The sequence below is a fragment of the Folsomia candida genome, unplaced genomic scaffold, assembly GCF_002217175.1.
Source record: "Folsomia candida strain VU population unplaced genomic scaffold, ASM221717v1 Fcan01_Sc005, whole genome shotgun sequence".
Taxonomy (NCBI): Eukaryota; Metazoa; Arthropoda; class Collembola; order Entomobryomorpha; family Isotomidae; genus Folsomia; species Folsomia candida.
Genome location: NW_019091197.1, coordinates 10,478,309 through 10,502,840, shown reverse-complemented (window position 1 = coordinate 10,502,840; position 24,532 = coordinate 10,478,309). Strand labels below are relative to the sequence as shown.

The window sequence follows — 24,532 nt, the reverse complement described above, 5'->3', positions numbered from 1 at the left end:
GGCCAGAAGACCGGATGAAACGAGTCTGACCCTAGTACTCTCAAAGTTTGGCTTGACAATCCAGACACAACTTTGACCCGGAGGGATGTCAGTGTCCAGCTGAAAATTAATTGCGGCTGAGCTGGCCTCGATATCTCCACCGCATGTAGTCACTATTTTTATCATTTGGAAAATTTTATTCGAGAAGGATGTGATTTCAGCAGTTACTTTTGTAAATGACATACCCGTCTCTACAGGTGTGGGATCTTCTTCCACCGGAACGGTCTCAATTACCCGTTGAATTAAGACCTTGAGCGCAGCCCAGACTTCTGAAGGGGCAAAGAAAAATAAGAATTAGTGAGGTGCTGGGGTGATTCGAGTATTGTATTTCCAAACCGAGCGCATTCGGAATAATTTGCTCTGGTGGAAGAACAAAGGAATTTCCTCTCATCTCAATTGTACAACTGTACTTAATCCCGTGGTTTTTCGCCCAGTCGTAACTAGTTCCATCGGCTCCATCTATGATGAATTGTAGATATTACGTGTTTTAACATTGCAAAAATCAGTTCGAACATGTGTCATACAGAGTATATCAGCGCCTTGTCCTGCTTGATAAATTGTCCCCGAAACCGCTTGCAACGCCGCTACAGCATCTTGCCCCAGGCTCAACTATGCAGGAATTGTTATCAACCAATGTACCAGGTTTACCAAAATTATATTACTTCATTTACCAGTGATGGGAAATCTGGGGGATACATTCCAGTAGTATAGCCCCATGGGATAAGCCACAACTGAAAACACATATCCTATGATGGCTTCTTCCTTATTTAGTCTTTTAGATTTATTATCATTACGTTAGAATAGGAATGAAGAGACGCGTAGGCGTAAAACTCTACTCCTGCCGCTTCTGACTCCCTTACGAAACGGTCGATTGCCTGCGTCTCAGGCTCTGTGAGTGGTGCTGAGCCGTGATAAATGTCAGTGCAGGGGTCGGACGATGTGGATTCACCGGCTAGTAGGAATAGTTAAGATATGTATTATGTGTCTCCACAAGAGTGGCAAAATGTCATATTACCCCATTGGAAGGGGAAATTCCGATTAGGATCACAACCCATGCAGGAACTGCCCGCATTGACACTTCGAGTTTTCCTCCACATGCGATCAGAAGTCCAAGTGTATTCATAACCATCAGCATTGATCATGGGGATGACGTATATGTCGACTTCTTGAAGGATAGCAGTATAGTTGGCAGAGTTTGTTAGAAGTTCGTTAATAATCCAAGTTCCCGTTGCCCCAGCGATCCATTCTCTTGCGTGGATATTGGAGTCGATAAGGATAGACTTTTTGGGCGGCCCGCCACTTGAGAATTTGACAACATGAATGTCCCGTCCTTCCGTAGTTTGTCCAATTACGGATACAGTGGCAATATTGGAATTTATGGTCGTCAAGAATTGTACGATCTGGCAAAAATATAGGCTAAATATTTTAAATATGTAAATTTATTTAAAAAAAATGTTATTATCTAACGCTGTCGTAGGGCTGATACGAAGTCCAGTCGATTCTTCCAATGGACGCCTTTGCATTTGCGATTCGTTCATCTTCCACCAACCTACGTACTTACATATTATGTAAACACATGGTGACAAAGAATTATGAGCAGATTTAAAAAGTTCTCTTTACTTTTCTACATCATCAAATTTAATCGCGAACTCGATGCCTTTCTCCGTTAAAAGCTGTACTAGTTGTGGGATCAGTTCTGGTGCGGCCATAATGTCGGTGGCCCCAAGGCCGTTTGGCGATGTCCAGAAATCATAATCGTTGATAAAGTAGAGCACCCTCAAGGCGTCCAACTGTTCTCTCGTTGTCGCCAAAGCTGAGATGACTTGGTAGCTGTTAAACAAAGGCAAGTTATGTTAACTATTAAAGGAGTAATAATTATATACTTAGGTTGGATCCAACCCTTTGAAATGTCGAAGGCCAGTTTGACTCCCCGAGGTCAGGACGACCAGCGTTAAGGCGACGAAGATCGCTACCTTCATGTTCAAAAGGGTAGAAGAGTTTGCGAATTAGTAGGTAAGGTAGACTTGTTTTTATAAAGGTTTTATACGATGTGGAATTTAATGCTGATAAGATTGCATTGTGCAACTTACGAGGGAAACCTTTTTGGTGCTTAGAGCTTCCAGCATAACCACTATATACATTCGACGTATTTTTAAATACTAGTCCGATGATGTGATAAATTTAGGTGTTAAAATGAAATTTGGACACGTGGTCACGATTTTTCTGACGCGCGGAACCGTCACTTTTGCCCTTGTTGTTAACAGCGTAAGCATACTTTTCACCACACGCCCCTAGCTCATCTCACTTCTGAAATCTCAATGGCATTTACTCACAATCTGAAACTTTGAAAAAAAATTCTGAAATTTCGAAAAAAAAAATTTGGAACACCATCCTGAAATTTGGAAAATTGTACAATTTTTGAAAAAATTACAGATGTTTTTTTCCAGCATAGTAGTTATGCTGGGACCTCATGACACCAAAAAGGTTCCCTCGTTAGTGGGAAATTACCCAACCAATGTCCAATGTTGGAGGTCGGATTGTTTGGGCGTCACAAATTGGATAATTGTGATTCCGGGACGGGATTGGTTAATCAATTTTAGTCAACATGACAAGACAATTGCTGAAATTTAATCCCCTCTGCTTTATATTACTTGAAACCTCGCATATGCACTCGATACTGTGTAAATTTTTCTCTGCTCGGTATTGATTACTCATATATATGTAGTTTAGATAAGTACATAAATACGTACGTAGGCTTTATTATAAATAGATGGATGCTAACTAACTATGTAGTAAGAGGCTGTGCGTATGTAGTACATGGAAAATTTGTCTATTGTTTGTACCGAGTTTTATGTGGTAAATGTGATAATCTTTCCATATTGTATGTACTCTGCAGTAATTACGTTAATTAACTAAACTAATCAGTTAAAATTCAATGGATTTCCACGAATTGATACAATGATTTTTTAAATATTATTTGACAATTGCAAAAAGTAATTAAAGCCTGTCTGACTTCCACGAATGTATCGCGTGTCACAATATATGGCTCTCCTTGCTTACGGGGTTTGATGGTAAAGGTTTAAAGGTGAAAGGGAGATACTTGCGACATCTCTCTCACCATATCGCGCAATGCTGAACAAATGGCACGGTTTTTTTCAGCAAATTTAGCATAACTTTACAAAAAGATGGAATTTGGTGAAACTGTTGACTGGAAATGAAAGAGCATAAGTATCGCCACAATTGCTAGGTTCGAATTAGTAAGTAATTTACTTGTGGTAAAAGATACGAATCTCTCAACATCGTCATTTAAATGTACATCTATCCAGCTTCGTATCCTTTACCACAAGTAAATTACTTACTAATTCAACCCTAGTAATTGTGGCGATACTTATGCTCTTTCATTTCCAATCAACAGTTTCACCAAATTCCATCTTTTTGTAAAGTTATGCTAAATTTGCTGAAAAAAACCGTGCCAATATAATCATCATAGGTGACTAAATCATGCCTACTCGCACCCATAGATGCGCAGCTTCCAACTGCCTCCGCTTCCGACCTCCGCTTCCAGGCCAACTTTTGTGCGTCCGGCTTCCGATGCCTCCGCTTCCGACAAAATTGGTGCCTCCGGCTTCCGATGCCTCCGCTTCCGACGAAATTTGTGCTTCCGGCTTCCGATGCCTCCGCTTCCGACAAAATTTTTCAGAAGCGGAGTTGGACAGGATCTAAATTTCGGGTTTCCACATTTTCCCCATACTTTATAGAACCAATTTCAACACTTCGTAAAACTCGCAAATCTAAAAAATTATGAAATGAACACAAGGAATGTGGAAATGGTGACCAAGAAAGATATTTTCATGGTTAGTACGGCTAAAAAGTTAATTGTTTATTCATTTAAAAGTGTTCCAACAAATAAAAATGAGTTACTGAGATCTAAATAACATATGTATGTATTTATCACCAAATGTAAAGCTCTAACATTAAATCGTTTATTCATATTCTTAGTCGTCATCGGAGCTTTATTTATCCAAAGGGCAATCAAGGGTATTTAGAAGATATTGTTGACAGCACAACATTTTCTCTATATTTTCGATAGTCAATCGAGCCCGTCGCGCTCGATTAAGGGAATCAGCGGATGAAAATAATCTTTCTGCTGTTCCAGACGACGCCGGTATGGATAAGTATATCTGAGCTAGGGCAGATAAGAACGGGTACTTCTCTTTGTGGCGCTCCCAATACTGCAAAGGCGAATCTGTTTCTTCCAGCAGGGACGAACTTAGGTAGTCATCCACCTCGTCAAAAGTGGCTTTGGAATCATTGCGTGGAGTAGCAATTAAGTCAAACATGGTTCGTTTCTTCTTATTTACTGGCTGCTCTTGCTCAGGCACATTTTTGTCTGCATCTGGTGATTGGGGGGTAATTGTAATAGGTTTCAGATTTTTGACTTCGTCTCTCAAATATTTTATTGCCTCGTCCGCAGTGGGGAGGTGGGATTTAAATTCATCGTCATCCACGCTGTCATCTAGAAAATAAATAAATACTCAGTAAAAATATAAGTCACAAATAATGCGGTTTTTATACTTCACTGACCGTTAAAAGGGACAACTTTCATACGTGGGTCCAGCAGGGTCGCCAAGACGAAATTTTTATTTTTCATAACATTGTAAGTTACAATTCGGCGTCGTTTTCCTGTCAAATCGTTAATTATTGGGTCACCGGTCTCCATATCACGTGTAAATCGTATCACTATTGACGAGCATAACGTGTTCTTAAATTCCCAAAGCTTATTGATTAGCTCCGGCTCTATATCCTCCTCAATTAAGACTTCTTTCGCACCTATTTAAATTGCATAGCAAAATAGCAATTGAGATTAGACTTGAAAACATCACATTTTCAAATCAATATCCACACTGTGTATTACATTTAACAGCATGAATGACTCCAATAATAACCAATGAAGACGTCACACCATCCGATTGTAATTTATCAGTTAATTCAGAAAAAGGCTCCAGCAATTCCATTATAGTCTTAAGTGCGATAACATCATCTTCATCGAAATTAGGGGGAACTTTTTCTTTACGAGGTGCCGATTCTACGTGACCAATGCGACTTGCAGGACCCTAAAAGTGTTTATGAACCTAAGTATGTCATTACCAAAATATTAATATTTTTATTAAATTTCAAATTACCATTTTCTTTTTTGTGTCATTTTTTTTGGCACGCGGGCGTGGCGCTTTGTTCCTTGCTTCACTGAGCGCGCTATTAATTTTTCCTACAAAATCAATCTGAAATAAAACATACCAGTAAACTAAAAACTGAATTTCATGATCCTTAATTATATTGAAATTACCTCTTGGCGATTATTGCCAAAAATCCTTTTCAGACTATGGAATTGTGAGTTCCATCTCGTAGTGCACGGTTTCAACAACATAGATTGTTGACCTTTTCCTTAAGTTGATTGTACCAGAAATTGCTCTTGTGGAAAAAATTAACCACTCGGTTAACTTTTTGAATCAATTCGGTTGCTAAAGTGCATTCAGAGAAGGCGTCCTTCACCGCTAGCTGGAGAAGATGAGATAAGCAGCCATTTCTTTCGATTGTCGAATCCATCTGAATAGTTTCTTCATCGTCTTGATGATCGCCTTGCAAGTCACCCCATTCGGAGTCTGTATTATCTGGATTGATGTCACATTCCTCTGTATCCAACATAATCTCCGGCGGCTCCTCGTCGCCGTCATCTTCCACGGTAAGGCTGGTAACGTGGTCAACATCCAAGTTTGAGATTTTAAACGCTGCCAGAACATTCGACGCATTGTCAGCAGTGACTGTGCCCACCTACATATATATATATAATGTAGTTAATATTTATACGCATAAATATGTATATAGCGTAAAAAAACTGGCAAGCGGCCCTTGCCATGCACATTTTGAAATTTTAAGTTTTCGGCAAAATTACCTGGTCCCTTGTGAGGCCGTATTCCTCCAAAAGGGAATTTATGCATTTCTTAATGTTCTCCCCGGTATGTGATTCGGGGAAGTGTCGGAACCCCAAAATAACTTGGTGCAGCCTCCAGCCGTTAATAAATTGAGCCTTTATCCCGATGACAGACTTCTTCTGTCTGGATGACCATATATCCACGACCAGGTGCACTGTTCGTGGCTGCATTGACCTCAGTAAAGTGTGCGAGAGGTCAGATATCTAGAAAATTAATTTCAATTAAGTCGGTATTCACGCGGTAAGTCAAGTCGGTAAGTTTAATTCGAATTAATTAAACCTGCTTATGCAGCGCATCCAAACGACGGTTTAGGGTTCTGCGATGTGGGATTTGAAGCTTTGGATTAAGGTGATATAACAATCGACGAAACCCAAGTCTGCTCACTAGATCCAAATGAACGCAATCAAGTACGAAAAATTCCAGCAGAGCTTTTTCAAAATTTTGCTGAACTGAATGTTTTGCCGGATATAGGTCGATCGGATTAACATTAGGTTTCTTCAATCCTTGTATAATAAAGGACGCAGTACCATCGCTGGTAGGCACTGATTTGCTACCCTGGGCAGATGTATCTTCTTCATAAATTTTGTGCTGCATTGGATGGGCTCTCTGAAATACATACATATGTACAACCCTCATTATCCTTAGACAAAAATTAATAATTGTTTCGTAAATATATTTAGCAAAGCTAAAGAGTTCAAGTGACCTGCAAATGTCGAGCAAAATTGAACCTGGTCTTGTCTGTAATTGTAGTTGGCTTGTCTTCGCCTGAGGAATTAATCGCGGGACATAACTTGCACGCCATTGTAATTACCATTCTGCCCGCATTATTTTTTTGAGTGCTTTCATATTTAAAATAGGGTCGCAACTCAGCTACCCATGGTTTCTTAACACTATCCTGTTCTGCAACGTCAGAATCTGCTTGATTATCCTTATCCACAACCAAGGAGCTTTGTCCATTTTGCTCTGTCTCTGAAGGAGACGAATATTTTAATCTGCTTTGCTTTAGTTTAGTGGTCGACATTTTCACACTTCATGGACTAAATAAATAAAGTTTTTCTTCGATTTTATACAAGAAACAGATGATCAATTGCACAAAGTCGTGTGTGTTTATTTCTACACCGCCCGCCATGATTGGGATAAATGATACGAGTGCTCTGCCAAATTAATTCCGAGTTCGCTTCCAAAAAAATGTGTGCCTCCGGCTTCTAGTGCTACCGCTTCCGACGAAATTTGTGCTTCCGGCTTCCGACGCCTCCGCTTCCGACAAAATTTGTGCCTCCTGCTTCCGATGCCTCCGCTTCCGACAAAATTGTGCCTCCGCTTCCGACAAAATTTGTGCCTCCGGCTTCCGATGCCTCCGCTTCCGACACTAAAACGGCGCTTCCGACTTCCGGAGGCTGCTTCCGACTACCGGAGGTCGGAAGCAGCGCACCTATGCGCACCAGTCACACCAAATTTAAAAACATGAGTGCTGGTGCTGATCCTCTCACTCTGCCAGTCAAAATGAGACTGATTTGAGATATATGGGTTATATATGGGTGATTAAAAAAACTGAAGGCATGCGACCTCTGCCTCCACTTTCAACAACACAGTTCTCTGCGATTCCGCAGAAAAGCCGTAAATAAGGAGTCATGCTTCTTAATACATTCTAAGTGTGACTAACACATTTTTTGTCATGTGTTATAAGTTGGGTTAAATAATAACTATGGTTTAAGCATAATTAATAAACTATCGGCTAATGTTATTTTTTCTGAAAGGCTTATTGGCGCATCCTGTCATAACTAATAACATATAAAGTTCAAATATTTTTAAAAAATTCAGTTCTTTATGGAATTCCAAAATTCCAGATGTTTTGGAAAATATGGACTGTTGGGCGAAATTTATATTCTCAGATTTTTTTAAATTCGACCCCACCCACTAGATATTAAGGTCATAAGGTCAAAAAACGAGATAAATTTTTCTGACGAATTTTCTAGTTAATCACTGGAATTCGAGGGAAACTGAAGCGAATTCTTGGCGAAATTACTTTGCATTGTCAGGTCATGGGACGCAAGGTCAATATGTCACCCCCACTCACGTCACGGGGGGTGTGATGGACGGTGGAAAAATACGTATCAAATCAATTCCTGACCCTTTTACCCTGAGTTGATTTTAATCGCCTGAAAATTCAATTGTATGCGTTACTTTTTTGTTGTAACTTTTTTTGAAAAATAAAGCATAAATAAAGCGGGTGCAGTATTGGTGCACAAAAATTATATGAATAAATTCATTATCCAAGGAGATATCTGATGTGAAACATATTTTTGATCAACTTAAACTATTTACTATACCATAACCTAGGTTATGAGCAGACAAAAAATATTTTATACTCACAAAAGCATTGTAATGATCAACAACAATGTCCTCTATATTAAACAACGGAATCCAGAGCAAAATTTCGGGGAAATGCGTGGTAAATTCGGTAGTTGTGTTATAAAAATTGCAAGTTGCAATTGTGTACCAGTCTCCAAAACGTTTTTGGCAAAAACGGTACCGAAAGCATATTGATCAAATTTCGGCAAACACCATTCTGAAATGACAAAAAACACCAGCAAGCTATATGTCTTCACCGCTTCAAAACATCACTCAGCGATTAATTTGTTATAGGTTATTAGATTTTGACACAATTGATATAGTCCAGTTCATATTAAGAATTTAAATTTATAATTGCGAATACTTCCTTAAAGCTGTTGATTTGGGTTTGGCTAACTACCCCATCAGGTAGTCTTTCTCAATGAATAAACTGCTATGATATTTTTATTTGATTAAGGAATTTGTTCCAAATGGCGTAATTAGGAAAGTGGTGCTTAGATTGTACAATTTGTTTGTTGTTAATTAAGCTGTCATTCACATATTTAAAATTAATTGTCTATATTACAGTCACACCGATTTTGGGGTTTCCTGAAGTTGAAAATTTTATTTCTTGATCCACCCAATAAAATTGTATCCATTTGATTTCACATGCATTTTAATTTAATATTCTAAACCTGCAAATTATACTTTTCACACATATTTCTTCCTCTACTGCGTTCACAGTAGCAACTGATCGCTGGTTGCGTGTCCACCTAGACAAATAAATATTTATATATCGTCATCCATAGACATATAGCGCAAACAAGTATTAAATTATACAATATATTTGCGTAGAAACTATGAAATATGTATCGATCCGTCGTGTCTATATACATACATATGTATGTTAGATGTATATCATGAGTAAGTAGTCTAGTTAAGTGACTACATAAATATTCTAATTCGGGCTGTATAATGTATCAATTATAACGATGATAAAATGCACTTTGGAGAAGTTGGCAATCACCCAAAGGATAAATTTGTTTTGCAATTATTTCCAGGCCAACCCAAAATGGCAATCTCTATGGGAACTAAGGCAATCAAGTCATTTATGTCCTTGGTGGAAATTAGCGGGTTCTTATTCCCAATTTTCGTATTTCTACTGACACGGTTCCTCCCATGCACGCCACCATTCGTTGCACGGATTTTGTAACCAATACCAAAACCTGCATGTCCATACGAAAATTCGTATCCAAAAGTTGCCTTGTTGACCTTAACCATTAGAATGAGTAGTAAGTGGGTCACTTCAACCCAACCCGCCCCCCCCCCCACCCCCAACCAGATAAAACCAGATAAAACTAGATAAAACCATACCACTTTGACACCTCAGGACAATCCGCCCACCACATCAAACATTTTAAAAATCACATCAATTCCACCCAAAATAACTCCCATTTCTCCTAAATAACAAACTTCCACCAAAAATCAAAAAAATTAAAAACTCACCACTTCCACCCAAATTAATTAAATCATCCACACGATCACTTAAATTGTATTAATTCTTTCAATCACTTCTTCTAAAATATTGTGGTTCTCACACGTTTCAAATAATCTCATCCGCTGTTGAGTGCATACAGTGAATCCATGCATAATAAAAGGATTATTTAACTTATTCATATTCATACGTTTTGTTTTACAAACTTTAGGTACATCAGTGAAACCTTTTGTACTTTTTACCTCAAACCTGTCCTTTTGTTTCTCCCAAAATATAATATTTCTAGCATATCTATCAACCATTTCTTCTTTAGAAAATTCTTTAAACCCCGTTTCAAAAGCATTTTTTCCAAATTCTTTCGTATATGCTTTTCTAAATATTTTGTCAAGATCACTTAGAATTTTTGTTTGCGACATTATCTTTGGAAGAAATTGAGGTTTCTTTGAAAATTGATATATATATATAAACTTCAATGCCGTTTTATTATATTTAATAAGGGCCGTATTTAATAATTTTTTATTGTTAAATTATAACATGTATAAATACAGGCTAAAATGAATCTACCCCCGACAAAACATTGCGATTTCTGTGACTTGAATATATCTAGAAAACATTGGACTCGACACACAGCGACGATCAATCACAATACGAATGTGAACAACTCACCATTTTGTGATATCTGTCAAATTCGTGTTCATAATACCGTTGAACATAAAAATACACAGAAACACATTGATAACGAAAATCAATATACTTTACGAGAAGTTGCACGTGTAATTGAATCAGAAACTTATAAATGTAAATTATGTCGACAACAGGTATCGAACACCAAACACAAATGTACAATACCAACACCTAAACCTAGAGTTCTTCACAATCAAGACAACGTAAGATACATCAAAAAGTATAATGCTTGGTCTATCACATGGATACTGCAAACACAAATTGATAGAACATTAACTATACCTGAACAGCTTGATCAATTATTCGGTTTAATACAACAATCTATTCAACAACACATTAATACCACCAAGGATAATGATCTTGTAAAAATTACCCTAAATAATCATAATTTTCATCATAGTTCTAAAATAATGAATTACAAAGATTTTGCTAAAACATTTAAGAGTTCAAAAATTTACGATGAAATTGAGAGAACATTAGGTTATGACGAAAAAGCCGAACTTGTTGGTTTAACAATTACTATATTGTATGTTGTCATGCCAATAGGTGCCGGTCGTTATAGGGTCACCAATAAATCCGATTTTGCGTCAAAGCATAGCATAAACGAAATAAAAAATGCAGACAATCTTTGCGGAGCACGAGCAATCGCTGTTGGTCTAACATATAACAAAGAAAAATTGTCAGAACTATTTCACAAATGTTACTTACGTAAAACAGAAACGAAAGGTGGTATCTGTTCTAATTTCAAACCATGTAATTGTAAACAATGTAAATCACACACAATCAAATATATGTTTTACGATATTGAGACAACACAAGATACTGGCGTGCATATACCTAATTACATCCGAGTAAAAAATTATCATGGACAATCATTTGAATTTACAAATATTGACGATTTCTGTAACTGGGTGATATCAAAAGAACACAAAAATTATACATTTATTGCACATAATGCAAAAGGATTTGATTCACAATTTATCAAGAAATATTGTTATTCAAACGCAATGACACCATTCACAATAAACAATGGTACAAAGATTATGCTGTTGGAAATTAAAACCTTAGGAATTAGGTTCATTGATTCTTATAATTTTATAACTAGCAGCAAGAAATTGCCTGAAATATTTGGTTTTGATGAACTTAAAAAGGGGTATTTTCCCCACTTGTTCAACAAACCAGAGCATCAGAATTACGTTGGACCAATGCCTCATAGAGACACATATTGTGCAGATATGATGGGATCAAAGGACCGCTATGATTTTAATAATTGGTATGATGAAAAGATCAAAGAGCATTACATATTTTCAATGTACCACGAGCTAAGAGAATATTGTGATTCAGATGTAGATATTTTAAGAAAATGTTGTATACAATTTCGAGAATATTTACTAAATTTAGAAAACATAGACCCGTTTCAGTATGTTGCAATAGCAGGTGTTTGTATGAATATATACCGATCTAACTATATGCCTACCGATAAAATAGCATACTTAAAACAAAATCAGATAGACACGTTTAGTAAATCGTCGATTAGATGGTTAGAATACGAAGCAAAAGAAAGAAACATTAATATTCAGCATGCTATGAATGGTGGTGAAGTAAAAATATTAGGTCACAAAGTAGATGGTTATCATTCCGAGTCTAAAACAATATTTCAGTTTCATGGATGTTGGTATCATGGTTGTCCAAAATGTTATGATCCAGAAACATTAAATAATAAAACAAACACACATATGCATGAATTGCTACAAAGAACTAAAACAACGACAAAAATATTTCAAGATAATGATTACAATGTCGTAGAAATTTGGACATGTGAGTGGAAAATGATAGACAAATGAGATTGTTTAAGTTAGACAAACCGATAATTACACCGCTAGATCCAAGAGATGCTTTCTTCGGAGGCAGAACAGAAGTATTTCAGATGTACAGGAAGTTTTCAGAGTCAGAAATCGGAAAGTATATCGATATCTGTAGTCTTTATCCAGCAGTTATGATGTTTGATAAATATCCTATTGGTCATCCTATCAAAATTTTAAGACCAACAAAATATGACAAAAAGTGGTTTGGCTTTATACAATGTAAAATTTTACCACCAAAGAAGTTACATATTCCTGTACTACCTAAGAAAATTAATGACAAACTTGTTTTTACTCGTTGTTATGAATGTGCAAAAAGTATTACCAAGCTGTGTACACATAACGATGACGGTAGGTGTCTAATAGGTACATGGTGTACAAACGAAGTTAAAAGGGCTATACAAAAAGGATATATAATTCAAGAAATCTATGAAGTTTGGCATTTCGAAGAAACTTCAACAGATTTGTTTTCTAGTTACATAAAACGTTTTATGAAATTAAAATTAGAAAACACATATGTTCCTGATACTAAAATAAATGAATTCAAAGAAGAAGCAAAAAAAAAATTAGCCATTACTTTAGATACTGTACAAAATAATCCTGGTATGAAACAAATTGCTAAATTATGCCTAAATTCATTGTGGGGTAAATTTGGTCAACGAGATAACCTTCCACAAACAAAAGTGGTAAATGATCTTAAAGAGTTTTATGAAATACTCTTAAATGATAAACTTGACAATTTATCAGTGGAATTTGTCACAGAAGAATTAGTAGAATTTAAATATGTTTACAAAACAGAGACCGTGAAGACTACACCGCATTCAAATATATTTATAGCAGCATTCACCACAGCTTCAGCAAGAATGAGATTATATGACCAATTGGACAATTTGGGTGAAGATGTAATATATTGTGACACTGACAGTGTTGTTTATTCTTCCAACACGAACGAAGATAAAGCTATAAACATTGGCTCGATGCCTGGGCAATGGGAAAATGAATTGGGAGATAATCATATAACCGAAATCATTGCAATCGCTCCTAAATCATATGCATACACAACATCTGATGGTAAAGAAAAATGTATGTTTAAAGGTTTTACAAGTAGGTATTGTCATAAAGACAAATTGAATTTGAATGAAATGAAGAAAATAGCTTTTAATGAAACAAACATGATTGAAATTTCTGACAATATTTTTCAAAGAAAGTCAGACGGTACGATTGTTAACAAAGATCATGTGAAAAAGTATTCCATGAATTTTGATAAAAGAGTAATAACTGAGAAAAATAAAGACTTTATACTAACAAAATCGTTTGGTTAAAAGTATATAAATTAAATAGCTTTTATGCACAAAAAACATAAGACAAAAAACTAAGAAAATGGATAAAAAGGAAAATGTACACCCAAATTCAAAAACGTACATTGCAGACTTAAAAACACTTCAAGAGATGATTAAAAAAGGTTTCGTCATTACCAAAATACATCGAGTACTCAAATATGATAAAGTCTTAAATCATGAAGATTAAGGATCTATGTAACTAAAGATACAATTATAAATCAATCTTAAAGACTTTTATCAAACCTTTTTATAAAACTATAATAAAACTTCATTGAAGTTTTTCCTAAACTTCAAACTTCTTTCTTTCGTTTTCAAATCTATCAAAAAGAATGAATACTTTTCATCAGTTGCTTGTAATAAATAATTTTCAAATAACTTAGAATCAATTCCTAATGCTTTATCTTTCACAATGTCTCTAATTTCCATTTTAGAATTAATGTTGAAAAATATATAATAATCACATTGTAATCTAATAAACTTTGGTGTTTTAAAATAAGATTGTGAAATATAAATAATTGAACAATTCTTTTTTCTTCCTCTTGAAAAATATTCTTCAATTAAATGTTGATCTTTATCGGTTACAAAATCATCAAATATTACTAAATTTTGATATTCCGAGTCCAAACTATCTAATTCAATTGTTTCACTACTGAATATAGCTGTATTATGTTTAATATCATACTTCTCAGATAATTTATTATCAACTTCTTCAAAGAATTCTTTTAAATCCTCATATTTTGATTCTGATATATCTTTAGCGAATATATAAAGTTTGTGATACGATAAATAGTGTCTAATTAAATTAACTAATAGATTTGTCTTACCACAACCAGTTTGACCTGAAATTAATAATCTGAAAGACCATTGAGGCATCAAATAGTGTTTATTAATATATTCTTGTTCTTCAGAATCATAATTAATTATTGGAAACTTTGTTTCCTCCGACATCATGAATGTTAAAGCTACAATGCAAGAAATAATTGATGAAATTAATGAAAATAGGAAAAAGATTAGAAATCAAGTTGAAGGTAATTTATTAAATGAAAATATTAAAACGTTGGATAATCAAGAAACTTTTAAACCTATAACTGATAAAATATCGGAGATATCGATTCAACCATTAAATACTGAAACTAATCTAAACGCAATCGATAGTGGAATTGATGAAAATGTTTTATACGAATATGGTTTACCAAAAGTTTCAAAATTAAACGATGATATAGAAGAAACTTTAAAAATAACTCAAAATGTATTACAAATTTTAGGACCAAGTGTAAGAAAGAATGTTAAAAAAATAAGCGAAGATGAAAAAGAGATAATTAGATATAAAATCGATTGTTTAAAGAAATATAATAATAGAATTAAAATAAAGAAAAATATTAATAAAACAATGATCGGTCAAGGGGTAAGCAGCATAAAATTATTTAAAAATGATAATGAAGTTGTGGAAAGATTAAATTTAGTTTGTGGTGAAATATCTGCAGGAAACACTTCAAATGAAGTCAAAAATGAATTTGTTGATTTGATTGACTACTTATTGAAGCAGAATATACTTAATAAAGTTGAATATAAGACGTTATGGATGAATTATGGTGAGCTATAACAAGATATAGCTTGTTTAACATCGATATGATAGTTCTAGATAGCATATTAACATCGATATGATAGTTCTAAATAGCATATTAACATCGATATTGCATGTTTTAACACCTGTTTCGTGATTTTTATTAATATAAAATATAATATAAATGGCTGATAGATTTTATCACCACGCACAAAAACTTGATTCAAAATCAAAACAATTAGATGAAAATATTAGATTTTCGAAATCTATGGAAAATATGAAATATGATGTTTGGAATATATTTTTAGCAGGATATGCTTCAAATCCAGGTATGAAAAAGAATTGGTGTAAGTGAATCGTTGGTAAATAAAATCAGAAAAGAACTTAAATTAGTTAGTCCTTACCGATCAAAATCTAAAGATTCTAAAAAAATAATCACAGACCCTGTGCAAAACCTTAATAAGAAAAAATCTAAAGATTTTAAAGGTGGAAATTGTAGTGTTGATCAATATAATACAGAAATTAATACAGAAATTAGTGATGAATATATCCACAAATTAATTAAATAAATGTTTACATATATATAAATGGATATTATAGAATTTGTTAAGGGAGAGGAAGTAACTATACAACAGATTAGAAGTGAATTGACTGAACTTAATAAACAAACTATTGCTACAAAAGGTAAGAAAGCAGAAGAGTTGATAGCTAATATTATTGTGTGTACACAAGCTATTGAAATGATGGGTGATATAATATACGATCAAGACACAGAAATAAAAGTGCTCAAAAAAACTTATGGCGATATTGATACTAAATTTCTAGAGGAATCAAATTATAGACAAAAAGCAAAAGAAACTAACGCTGAAAAAAATAAGATAATCCTACAAAAAATAAAACAACAATCAAGACAAATAAAAAGCATTGTGTAATGTATTGTTTTTTTAATAACTTATCTACAACTTTAATATGATTCATAATAATCTTTGAACATGTTTCCATTTATACACCAATAAATTAATTTTTATAAATGAACATTACAAAATTTGGAATTCATAATGTTAAATCAAAATCAGTTCAAGGTCCAAGAGGAATTGGTTTTAAATTAACAGAAACTGGTGATTTTGATTTAGAAAATAAAAGATTAACAAATATTGGTTAAGCTAAATCTGAATCTGATGCTATAAATTTGAATAGTATGACGAAACTTTCTGAAGAATTAAGTAACTTACAACTCCGATTTCAAAATTTTGTTGCACAAATTGATAATCTTCAATTACAAAATGATGGATTGAGAACAGATATTAATAATATGTTTAAAAAATTAAACGAATTAAATCGAAAACTTTCTGATCTAGAGACTGAGTGTAAAGATCTTAATTCAGAAACTATTATAACATTAAGTTATAATATTAATTATCTATATAGACATCTTAATTTAGATCCTTTATCATAAAAAATATTTAGTTGAAAATCGAAGAATCTAAAGATTCTAAAGAATCTAAAGATTCTAAAGGATCGATTTACGTCTTCGAGATAATGGTTTTAATTAATATAACAGGAACTATATCAGATATTACAACTTATTTTCCTTCACCAATTAAGCTAAATGATTCTAAAATATGTCTATCAAGTGCAAGTATTTGGTATTCATGGCATAATTTTATAAATACTCAATTAAGATATTTCAACGGAGTTGAATGGATTATATTTAAATTTCCTGATGGTATGTATGATGATGAAGATATTATTTATGTTTTGAAAGAAGTTAAGATTCCGATTGAGTTAAAAGTTAATAAAATTATGTGTAGATTTGTTATTACTATTCCTGAAAATTATCAAATCGATTTTAGTTATTCAGATCTGTCAGAAATATTAGGTTTTAATAGGAATATTTTAAACAGTGGAACTTTTGTTGCACCCAATCAACCGGATATTACAAGAGGAGTTGATAGAATTTTTATTCATTGTTCAATTGTAAATGGTTCGTACACAGCTGTAAATTCTGACGGGTACGATTCTGTTGCTAAGAAATCTGACATTCTTGATAGTTTCGTTCCATATGTTGATACAGGAACTCTTATTGTTATTCAACCTCCATATCCAAGATATTTACCAACAAATGACGATACAATAAATAAAATTAGAATTCAGTTAACAGATCAAAAGAATAGACCAATAAATATTAATAACGAGACAGCGACATTTGAATTGGAAATTCTTTGAATTGTTTGTAAAACAAATTCTTTGAATTGTTTGTAAAACAAATTCTTTGAATTGTTTGTAAAACAAATTCTTCAAATCTAATTTTCACATTATGTTACTTCAAAATAAGAAACAATTATTCGTCAGACAATATGGTCATGGAATTGGTGATGTATTAAAAAATATAGCAAATAATAAATTTGTTCAATCAGGATTTAAGTCGTTATTGAAAGGTGGAAAATATTTATTGACTAATTTAATTACAAATTTAGTTAAAAATCCAGAGAAAATAGGAAATATTGAATGTTGAACGTATTAAAAGACAAATTCCAAATGTTATAAATAAGTTGTCAGAAACAAGTCAGAAAACATTGAATAATTTAATTAATAAAACATATCCGCCAATTAAAAGTGATATAACTGATTCGAGTAAAGATATATTAAATCAACTTTTATATGGCGAAGGTGTCAGACGAAGGGAGCGTCGTGAGTCCCATATGGGATATAAGCGCAAAACCATTAAATGATGATTCAATTCAGACATATGATTATTTTGAATTAAGGGAAAGCAATGTAAACGTCAAAACTTTAACCAAATTTGAATTTATTACAAAAGATACCGGAAATTATTTACTTCCAAGTCAAGCTTATATGCATATTAAAATAAAAATAATTGATTCATTAGAGGAGAATGTATCATTTGTGAATAATGGATTTAATATATTTTCAAGTTGTGAATATGAAATTGAGAAAGCAAAGATAGAAAATGTTGATCATGTTGGAATTACCACAACAATTCAAAATTTAGTTGATTATTCAGAAGATTATTCGAAAAGTACTGCATCGAATCAATTTTGGTTTCCCGATACAGCAGAAGGATGTGACTCTTCAAGATTTAAATATCATGGAGTTGAAGATACACTAGACACTTCAATTAAACTTAAAAATGTCATATCAAGGTCATATCAAGAGAAGAACATTAACAAGAAATTCGAAAATTGTTTCATTGTTTTTACCGTTAAAGAGATTATTTGGATTTCTTAAACAAGATAGAGTATTTATTGGTGTACAGCATACATTTAGATTTACTTTGAATAATGAAAATAATATGTTATTAAGTACTAATGGTGGGTTTAAAACTGAATTAAGTCATGCTTCAATATTTATACCTTATGTAATTCCATCACTAATGACTGGATTAATGTTGGAAAAGTTTTAAGTACCGATGCATCTGTTGAATTACTATGGGCTGCATTTAGAACATACAGATCTGATTTAAGAGATGACAAGGATTTTATTTGGAGAATTACAACAACTCAACACAATCCTGTAAGAGCTTTTATTGTATTTCAAGGAATAAGTAAAGAAAATAGTCAAAAACATAATAATATGATCTTTGATCATATGAATGTTTCACAGATTAGTATGAGTTTAAACGATAATTTAAGATTTCCTACTGAAGAATATGAATGTGATTTTAATGCTGATTCGTTAGATTATTGTAGAATTTATCAAAGTTTCTTATCAGCTGGATATAAAACTATTGATTTTGATACAGGAACAGTTGTAAGTTATTCAGATTTTATGAGATTATATCCTATATTCCATATTGATTTGAGTCGAAAACCAGAGAATTTATTTGAAAATAGAAGTACAATTGATTTAAGTTTAAAAGTTAGAATGAATAGTACTCCAACTGAAAAATATTATGTTTATTGTGTGTTGATTGGTGAAAGGAAAGCTATTATGACACCTTTAGGACAACGAACGATAATAAATATCATCTAAATAAAATGAACATCTATTTGTCAGAAGGACAAGTTAAGAAAATTAAATCAGCAATTAATAAGAATGAAAGTGTAAATCTTAGAATTGATGGTTCTAAACAACCGAACACTAAGTTACCCTTTATTCCAAAGATGAATGGAAATAAGATTATATTGAATAAAATACAATGTAAGCAAGTTGGAGGATTTTTACCGTTATTATTAGCCGCAGCACCTGTAATTGCTAAAGCTATTGGTGTTGGTGCAGCAGGTTATTTAGGTAATAAAGCGATGCAAAAGATAACTGGAAATGGTTTAAAGATCCCAGGTAAAACGATGGGTAATGGATTGAAAATTCCAGGCAAACAAAAAGGATCTGGTTTAAAGGTTCCAAGGTAATAAATAATAATCTTTAGATTTTTTAATGAAAATTAAATGTATTCAGATGAAATTGCAGAACTTCTTATAAGATAATTTACCTAAAAAACCAATTAAATCTGGAATTATAAATTTTGATTCATTTTTATCCAAAGGAACTCACTGGTGTTGTTATTTTGTTTCTGATAATGTAGAGTATTTTGATTCATTCGGTTGTCCACCACCAGAAGAAATTAAAACATTTTTATTAAAAAGTGGTAAAAAATTGATTTATAATTCATTTCAAATTCAGGAAATTAATTCATCAGATTGTGGATTATTATGTGTTATTTACATAAAGTGTAGGAATAAAGGACTTAAACCATTAGATATTTTATTAGAACTGAATGGAAGAAGAAACGAAGCTCAAAGTGAAACTCAAAGTGAAACTCAAAATGAGGTTCAAATCGGTGCGGGAATTATTAACGATTTTTATAAAAATCCAGCAACAGGTTATTCGAATGTTAATGAATTGTATAGAAAAATTAATCTGGTAGATGATTCAATCACATTAAATGATATTAAAAATTATTTAAGTAAACAAAACACTTATCAACTTCATAAACAAATTCGTCATAAATTTCCTACAAGAAAAGTTTATGTTCCAAAATCTAATGATCAATTGCAGGCAGATTTGGTGGATATGCAAGAATTGTCTGATAAAGGGTATAAATATATTTTGACATGTATTGATTGTTTTAATAAATATTGTTGGGGTATTGCTTTAAAAAATAAAACAAATAAAGAAGTTGTAAGAGGTTTTGCAACAATTTTAGATGATTGTTTTAAATATTACGCAAGTTACCCACTTAAAATACAAACAGACGCAGGTCTCGAATTAATTGGTAAACAAACCCAGGAATTGTTTACAAAACATGGAATTGAATGGTTTCAAACTTATAACGAGACTAAAGCACAGATTTGTGAACGATTTAATCGTACACTTAAAACTAAAATGTGGAAGTATTTTACTGAAGTTGGAAATAAAAAGTGGTTAAATATTTTACCATTATTAATTGAAAACTGTAGAAATTCATTTCATCGTAGTATTAAAATGACTCCGACTGAAGGGAGAAAGTTGGAAAACCAGGAGAAAGTTTATCAGAATTTATACGGTGAAATGCACGAGCATCAAAGGATAAATAAGTTCAAAGTTGGTGATCGTGTAAGAATTACTGTAAAAAGAAATGTATTCAGGAAAGGAAAGGGTGGAAGTGGTGAGTTTTTAATTTTTTTGATTTTTGGTGGAAGTTTGTTATTTAGGAGAAATGGGAGTTATTTTGGGTGGAATTGATGTGATTTTTAAAATGTTTGATGTGGTGGGCGGATTGTCCTGAGGTGTCAAAGTGGTATGGTTTTATCTAGTTTTATCTGGTTGGGGGTGGGGGGGGGCGGGTTGGGTTGAAGTGACCCACTTACTACTAGAATGCTTATGATTTGATTATGAATGCTTATGATTTGATTATGAATGCTTATGAGAATTGTGCGCATAAAGCAAAAAAAAACTAGAAAAAACTCATCGTGATATTACGATGCCTTGCTAAAAAGAAGCTTGCTACGAATAGCTTAAGTCGGATCACATTTTAATTAATAACAAGTTTAATAAATTTATGGATTAGTTTCAAACGTTAATTCATCAACGTTCAACGCGTGCATGACCACGTTAAGTCCGCCAAATACTGAACCAATTGCTATCATTGTTCTAATTGCGACTGGCATAACTCCACGAAAAAATCCCGGAATTCCGTCATTTTTATATATCGCGGTTACTATGGATCTAACAGTTTTAGGATGGGAGCCTTCAGCAGGAGCTACAAAGATTTGTTCATTGATTTACTAAAGACGTAATTATAAACGTTACATAAGTTTGTAATTTTAATGAAATTCCTACCCGTTTGTAAAATGGTTTTGACTCCATCTATCGGAAGAATTGCCGTCCACACTACGACGCTGGCAGACATTCAGGCAAGGAATGCTCGCTCCATGCTCATTACTCCGTTATCAGGTGTAATATGATAGTTAATTACACGAATTGTGGGGAAATAAATAGCCACCTGAGAGATGCCTGCGAAATTTTTAGACTTGTCGGTGTACTAGTTCTAAATTGCCTTTAGTGTAGTCGATACGATACTCACTAGGTATACTCGCGAGGTGTCGTCTGGACTTAGATATCCCACTATGTTTTTTATAATCTACTTAGGTCCCATATATAGGATCCAATCTTATTTCCATGTAAAATTCATATTTGGCGTCGTGGAGTGGCGCCAAGCTAAAAAAGATGGATTTTCGACCAATTTCAAACCTGTATAACTTTTTAAGTTTAAGCGGGATTTTCAAAATTTTAGGATCAAAATGATCACAAAAATCCGAATTTTACGAAATAAATGACAAAGGAAAATTTTTAATTTTTCAATAATTTTTAAGCTTTTTTCTCCCAATCGGGAAATTTTCGAAATTTTCGAAAATTATGAAAACAATAAATTTTTGTTCTTGCGTGAACATTTAACTATTTGTGATCATTTTTGTACTAAAATTTTGGAAATTTTGAAAATCTCAAAAGTTATGGCGATTTGAAAAGTAAAAACACGCAAATTTGGCGAATTTAGCGCCACTCCACGGCGGCAAATATGAATTTTACACGGAAATAAGATTGAATCCTTCATATGAGATAAGTTAATTCTAAAAAACATGGTGGGATAGGTCCAGACGACAGGTCGCGAGTATACCTAGTTAGTGCAAAACAAATGTGCAAATGCATTTCGTTTTTCGGGGTTAGTTTTTAGGATACAGCATCGACTGCACTTTTAGAATTAGACGACGGAATTTTAAAGTTAATAAAATTATAATTCAATCCGCAATCAAAGTGCTAACTACCTCGAAGATACGTCATCCAAAATCCTTTATAAAGATTGGAGATACCACCTTGAGCAATGAGTTTTTTAATACAGTCCATGGGGTCATTATAATTTTGTGGAGTTTCTGGGGTCTGACACTAAAATTTAAATCAATTAAATTCCAGCAAACAAATATTTAAATAAATATATAAATTTATTAAAACCATACTTGAATCAAACATTTGATTCTCTCTCTCCTGGAGTCAGAAGCATAGAAGAGATCAACACACCGAGACAAGCCTTGCTGCAGTGGTTTCTGTATCACTTAGTTGGGGATTTTTGGTTACTTTCTGCATCACAAGTTTGCCCATGTCAAAAACCAAGATACCACATGCAGACAATGGTGCTTGAGCCATTAGAAAAGGCGACATTCTTGATAAAAGATATCTCATTTTATGCTAGTAACATTTGACAAATATTAATTTCTTAATTATCGTCCATCAAATCCTAAACTGGCGAAAGTGCGGTCGCATGTCAATTTTGAATGGACCTAGGCGCACAAAAAAAACTAAAAAGGCGATTTAGCCCCAGCTCTAAGTAACAGTTTTTCTAGAATTTCTTTGGAGTTAAGTCTTTTTAAAATTAATACTCGACTTAAGTCTATTTAGATTTAATAGGGCTTGATAGCTATAAACCTCGAAACATGCCGAGAGGCCCTTCTTGTTTTAACGTCTTCACACAGCAGTCCCAAGATCCCTTGTAGATGGAAGGGAAAGCCGTTACTTGTCCCTTATACCCCATTACTTGCATTCTTGTCTGATAAATTTTTGTATTAATTTTGAATTTGGTTAAAATTGTTATAAACGAAACAATTACATACCTCAACCGTGTCCATAGGATGCATTAAGGCTACTTGAGCAACGCCTCCAAATAATGCGGCTGCCATCATCTTTAACTTACGATTCCTATCGGCAACCTGTCTAACCTCGATGTTTAAGTTGTGTTCCATCTTTTGGAATTTAATATTTAAATTGTAGATAATGCAAAAACTAATAAATATGAAAATGAAGTGTCAAATTAAATGGATAAAGTGTAACTAAACAATAGTAATGGTGTCGTGCTTGGTTTAAGTAGAACATAAATATCGCACCACCACCACTGATAAGGTACTTATCTAATGACAGATTATTAATTCAGAGAAGGACAAGGCGCTTTAAGGGTGGATTTTGGGCGAAGACTTTTTATTGTTTTATTTTGAAGGTTATAATAGGGTAAGAATAAATCACTATATATAAAAAACAAAGGCGTATTTAATACGTAAAAAATCACCTAACTCAGAATATATTTGATTTTTTATATAAAAAACTGTGGCACACATAACCCCAGATTTTATGGTATGTTGTAAGGGTAAAGTAGATATTTCAAAGAATGAAGTACAAACCCAAAATACGACGTTCGTGTATAACGTTTCGTCCAAAAATTCTAAATTTTCATGTCTTCAGCCACTATTTGCATGTATTTAATTTTTTATGTAAGAACCATGACACCCCCACCCACTAGTTTATTATTTGTGATGCCCTCATTTCATAGATATCTGCCCATGTCAAGAGTTGGACCGAAATCAATGAGTAAGATTCCATAAAAAATCAAAAACCCAGCAAGTTTTGCATTTTTTCTGAGAAAAGCTGATATTCAAGGCGACTTTTTTTAATGTCACATTTTCTTGAGTTCTTGTAATATTTTCTGTTCAGATGTAGGTTTCTGCATTTTTTCCTCAGGCATTTTTGCATAGTTTGTTTGGTTTTCAAGGTGCTGGCCTCCGAACGACAAAAAGCACGTGTTGGCAGAGCATTCGGTTTTGGCCCAAAAAAGTGGTTGGGTGTAGTTTTTTTCAAGCCTACCATAATGATATATTCTTACCCTATTATGACCTTCAAAATAAAACAATAAAAAGTCTTGGCCCAAAATTGACCCTTAATGCGCTTTGTCCTTCTCCTCAGATACG

General features: G+C 33.4%; 1 protein-coding gene and 1 long non-coding RNA gene across 2 annotated transcripts; both read right to left on the bottom strand.

Annotated features, from left to right (window-relative positions):
• Positions 1-806: 806 nt before the first annotated feature.
• Positions 807-2,018, bottom strand: LOC118435934 (carboxypeptidase B-like). The gene is made up of 5 exons (XM_035852465.1): positions 1,939-2,018; positions 1,660-1,869; positions 1,507-1,588; positions 1,055-1,439; positions 807-991 (listed from the first exon to the last, which is right to left on the bottom strand). Exons 1-5 carry the CDS (start codon positions 2,016-2,018, stop codon positions 807-809), a joined length of 942 nt encoding a protein of 313 aa, XP_035708358.1.
• A 19,301-nt stretch (positions 2,019-21,319) lies between these two features.
• On the bottom strand, positions 21,320-23,590 carry LOC118435802. The gene is made up of 5 exons (XR_004835010.1): positions 23,408-23,590; positions 22,757-23,343; positions 22,568-22,685; positions 21,585-21,758; positions 21,320-21,504 (listed from the first exon to the last, which is right to left on the bottom strand). It is a non-coding gene; the product is annotated as an uncharacterized LOC118435802 (long non-coding RNA).
• Positions 23,591-24,532: the final 942 nt, after the last annotated feature.